The sequence below is a fragment of the Rhagoletis pomonella genome, unplaced genomic scaffold (genome assembly GCF_013731165.1).
Source record: "Rhagoletis pomonella isolate Grant_MI unplaced genomic scaffold, Rhpom_1.0 Rhpom_scaffold_00007, whole genome shotgun sequence".
NCBI lineage: Eukaryota > Metazoa > Arthropoda > Insecta > Diptera > Tephritidae > Rhagoletis > Rhagoletis pomonella.
Window position 1 is genome coordinate 26,596,741 of NW_023458561.1, and position 5,118 is coordinate 26,601,858.

The 5,118-nt window shown below is 31.2% G+C and overlaps 1 protein-coding gene across 1 annotated transcript; it reads right to left on the reverse strand.

Moving 5' to 3' along the window:
- Positions 1-2,995: 2,995 nt before the first annotated feature.
- On the reverse strand, positions 2,996-5,006 carry LOC118743759. The gene is made up of 3 exons (XM_036476522.1): positions 4,750-5,006; positions 4,523-4,680; positions 2,996-4,467 (listed from the first exon to the last, which is right to left on the reverse strand). The coding sequence occupies exons 1-3, from the start codon at positions 4,836-4,838 to the stop codon at positions 2,996-2,998; spliced, it is 1,719 nt and encodes a 572-aa protein (XP_036332415.1). The 5' UTR covers positions 4,839-5,006.
- Positions 5,007-5,118: the final 112 nt, after the last annotated feature.

The following is a 5,118-nucleotide window of genomic DNA, read 5'->3' on the forward strand; positions in this document are numbered from 1 at the left end:
TTTTGTAGCTCAATTTCAGCATAATGAAGTGCAAGTTTTAAGTGGCTATATTCTATTGTTGATTTTTGAGATTTTGTTTTGCTGATTTGTTTAAAAGTTGAAAAACTTGGTCAAAATTTGTCGAATGTTTCTAAATTTTGTAAAAACTTTGAATTATTAATTTATATGCCATTTGATGCAGAATGAACTATATTTCTATTAAAAGTTATCGAAAAAAATATTACGAAAAACATTGCACATATTTAGAAAAAAAAACACTGTACGGATACATATTCTGGTGAGTGTATGTGTATGTGTATGTGTCCTTGTATGGATATTAGTATGCAATGTTCTACTTACCTCAAAATACTTGCAACGCTCCTGGTATCTTTTTATTTTTGCCCGACGATGACAAACAATGAATGTCGCTAATGACAGGATGACAGCACAGAAGATTGGCGTTAGCACAGCGAGAATTAACTTCACAATAGATTGGCTCTTGTCTTTCGTTGTACAAACAAAAGAGACAATGTGCAACACGTAGCATGAAAAAAGAAAAACAATTAAAAATCTATGAATGTGACAAATGTTAAACGAAATTAAAACCGAAAAAATTACAGTAGAAAACGAAACGAAAGAAATAAGCTAATAAGCAGCAAACGAAAACACAATGTTGAGAGAATAGTTCTTAACATACGTCATTTTTTTTTTTTTGGAAATTCAATAAGCATACCGTCTCTATATATATTCTTATTTGTATGCAAATTTTTAAAAATATATGCATACATATTTTTTCTAATATTTTTTCCTCCTATATTTCTTAAAAATATGGTTCATTCTACAACAAAAAACAGACAAATATAATTCCTAAACTTTGTGCAAAACCCTCGAAAATTCAGCAAATTTTCAACTTTTTAATCAGATTTTTCAGAATTTGATAGCAAAAACAATAAAAAAATGTTGTCTTTTTGATAAATTAACTTGGACGTTTAGTTGGCTCTTTGTATTTTTTAGTTAGACTTATAGGCCTTTTCTGCTTGTTGCCGAACATTTTGAATTCTAAGTAGCTTGGTAACAATTTAATCTATTCAGCAATGAAGTTTTGTATAAATTCTGGTGCTGCATACTTTACCGGGCAATATTTTGTTACCTGCTTATGAGATGGTAACAAAATTTACCAGTGCACAGAATGTCAAAAGTGTTGGAAAATTACCAGGAACTTTATTTACCGGTAACAAAAGTTTTGTTACCAAGGCAGAATAGGCCTGTTAGTGGAAAAAATTCTTTTAGTGTGAAATTGAAGAGGATTCGAGAATTCGACTCAAACTCATCTTATTTATAAGCTGAATTGTGCAGGAATATCTTTGTAATGACACTTTGAAATTAATAAATGCTGTGGACATTAATGTTGTCTTCTTCAGACTACATTCTTATACGGGTCGTTCTGTTAAAAACCGTAAGGATTTCACAAAAAAAAACTTTTTTTTAAATAAATAATAAATTTTTAGAAATTTCTTAGGAAATTTAGTCGAGACCTGTATCACGAGTTCATTACACAAATTTTATTTTCAGAGATGTGACGGTTTAAAGTTTGGATTATTTACCGAAACTTGCCATATTCAAAATTCAATATCTTTGGTTCTAGTAATCGTGTCGTACCCATTTTGTAATTTAATAACTTTTGAACCATAATAGGCTTCATCTTAAAAAAATTCAGTTTTTTAGATAAAAGTGTGGCGGATATTAATATTTTTTCGATTATGTTCATCGTGAAGTGACTATGTAATAATTATTTTAAGTTTAAAATTTTTTCTATATCGTCGTCTCAGAAAACGGATGTCGAATGTTACAAATCACGGTTTTGAGAAAATCGACTTTAAACTTTAAACTCAAATTATTTCGAAGGTACACGGTAGATTATTGTAATTTTTGGATCAGGCCTAATTCATATTATGGTTTTTAACATTGAATGTTTTCGAATTTAATATTTTCAAAACTTATTGAGAAAATGGACCTTCAATTCTGCATACATTTGTCGTATGTTACGATTGCTCACAATTCTGTTTTGTCCATAGGACATACGACAAATGCCAAAACATTTGTTATATTCACAACGTGTCACAAAGGATAAATAAATGTTTAGAGGACTTGAAACCACAACCAACTGTTTTTTAACGGTTCGAAAATTCATAAAATGGCTTTTATAGTACCTTAAGAACCCCGCAAATATTTTACACTAATTGATTTTAGTGCCAACAGTAATATTTGAATAAAACGCCAAATTTTCAATGAAATATAAATATTTATTAAAAATAAACACAAACTAGTAATTTTTAGCAAAAAAAAAAAACCGACTTCAACTCTCATATAAAAAAAAATATATATATCTCATGATCCACTGATCGGATCTTAACCAGATATGGTATGGGACCACCTCTGAGATACTACCTTTCCGATGCAAAAAGAATTATCGAAATCGGTTGACGTGGTCCAAAGTTATGCGGTAACATACAAAAAAAAAAAAAAAAAAAGATTCCGACGAACTGATAACCTCCTCCTTTTTTGGAAGTCGGTTAAAAACTAAAAAAGTTCTTTCAAAACAGTTTTGTACATTTATCATATTCTGTAAAGTTTACAGTGTAAATATATCAATTTATAACAAAAACAAAAAATTAATTCAGTTCTTTTTTTTCATTTTTACATATTAAAACTATTTAAATTTAAATGTATATGCATATATATTTTATTTAAATATGTGATAATATTGATTTAAAAAATTGTTTGTCAGTCTCACATTCGAGGTAAGGTACCATTTCAGTTAGGTCTTTAATTTTATTTCTGTCCAATTTCGGCTTACATAAAACAAGCAGTGTTTGCTGAAATAAATTGTTTGGGGTTACGTTTACGAAACGCCCACGGGAATGTTTTTTAATACATGGAGAATTAATATCAATTTCCTCGTGACTCGCTTTATATCCAATATTCCATAAATTATTTTTGTTGTACTCTAAATATTTTACTTTCGAAAAAGCCCAAGGTTAAAGTTCAAAAGTCCAGCTTTTTGTGAATAGTTTTTGAAATCGTCAGGAGCCATTTGAAGAATTTTCAAATGGGTTTTGGGATATTTTAAATTTTTTAAAATTTGTACTAATGCTATTGGGCTAGGAATTTGTATCTTTCTCAAGGTTTTATCTATAGTGCTATGCACACAGTCAACTTCCTGAATACAAGAATGCCCAGGTTCTGAAAATTTTTGTGTAATACTGGTAATGGAAGATTTATTCAAAAAAAACAATATTGCAGTAGATGTTATTTGATTTCGGTTTTGAGGAATACAAGAGTCACTCCATAAGATAATTTTTTTTATTTCTGGGTGATCTATCTCTACGCCGTCCAAAATCTTTATCAAAGCACTTGCGATGGCATTTCCTCCTCTTCCACCACAAGTCTCGTCCCATAAAGCGCAATAGGTTTCTTTAACACCATTTGCTTTAATTAATGTTCCGGTTAAATTAAATACACAAAGTTTTCGCCGATAATAAAAATTTGAAGCAAAACATTTAGGCAAAGTGATTATGTTTTCGAGATCATAACAGAGAATAGCTAGCGATGGATCAATATTTTGACGATCCTTCTCTCTTTCTGCTTTGCAGAATTGTTTTTCCTTTACATGTTTACAATATTGTAGCTTCTTATCTTGTGAACATTCTTTTTCATTGACTTTGTACCAAACACAGCGGTCACATTGATCTTTTTTTGGACTATAAAATGATAAATTAAATGAGTAGTTGAAAACATTTCTATAAACGTTTAGAGATACATTATGTTCATTGTGTTTTTCTCTATACAAATCGTACATTTTTTTTACACTTAAGTGACTTTCTAAGTATTTACGAGAAGTTGACGAACGACAATAGTGTGAATTAATAGTTGGGAAACTAAGTATATGCTCCTTTATTTCTTGGATTTTATTAGGACTGGTTTTCGGCCTACCATGATTTTTTCTGGTTTGTGAAGGAACTCCCTGCTCATCGGTAGAGACGTTAAACAAATAATAAATCCTTCTTTCGGATATGTCAAGGGTACTGAGAAAAAATTTTTTACAAACTTGTAAAGTCGTATCGTTATTTCTAAAATAGTAATAAAATGATCTCTTTTTACGGAGTGTGAAAGTATTCTCAGCGGATTTTCGGCGGCGTTTAACATCAGATGGTTTGACAAATGAAAATAAAAAAGATTTCTTTTCCTCATTATTTAAGTTCCAAAATTTGTGAAGGAGTTCGGTGCGGTCATTCCCTGTAAAATTTGAATTGCACTGGTATAGGCACTTATCTGCACATGGCGAACCCAGCTTTCTTCCACCTCTTTGTTTTCCCTTCCTATCTGTATAAGGTTTTCCACTTTCCCGCAGCCTTGTCCTTATATTTTGTTTCCATAAGCACGGATTCCTTTGACGTTTTCTCGAGGTTGTTGGATTCTCAGTACAGGCTGGAAATTATTTTAGTAGTTATACTCCACGTTTTCACTAACAATAAAAACTTACACGAATTATGGTCTGAAGGTAGTGCTCGTAAAATGTTCCTTGACGTGCTGGGTGACCCATTCATGTCCAGAATGTCCATGGCACTTTCGTAAAATTTTTTAAGTTCGCCGGGCTCCACGTTCTCCTCTTCAGAGTCATTCAATATTTCATCCATAACACTAAAGTGTTCAAAAATTATATTAGAAAACAGTTTTTATAAACAAAACAAAAGTTTTTATAGTATTTACCCTTTCAAGGTTACGTATAAACTTGGCGCAGGCGATGAATCTCCCATCTTGCTCTCACAACGACAACCAGCTGACTGAAGAAATTTCATGCATTGCAGTGCTTAAGCTATGCACACATGCAACAATTGTTTACAGTTTTCCTGCATACAATTGTCGTAAGTTCGGTATTTCGTGACACATACCACAAAGGTTTTCTGACAAAAAAAAAAGTAGATTTGTATGGGCGTTTGTTGTATGTGACATATTTTCAACACATACAACAAAAAGCACACCCAGATGTTGATATTCCGCAACATACGACAAAATGCACTCGATATATCTGAAAACTAAGGGAGATATAAAAAAATGGATTGAAGAAATCAAAAGAGC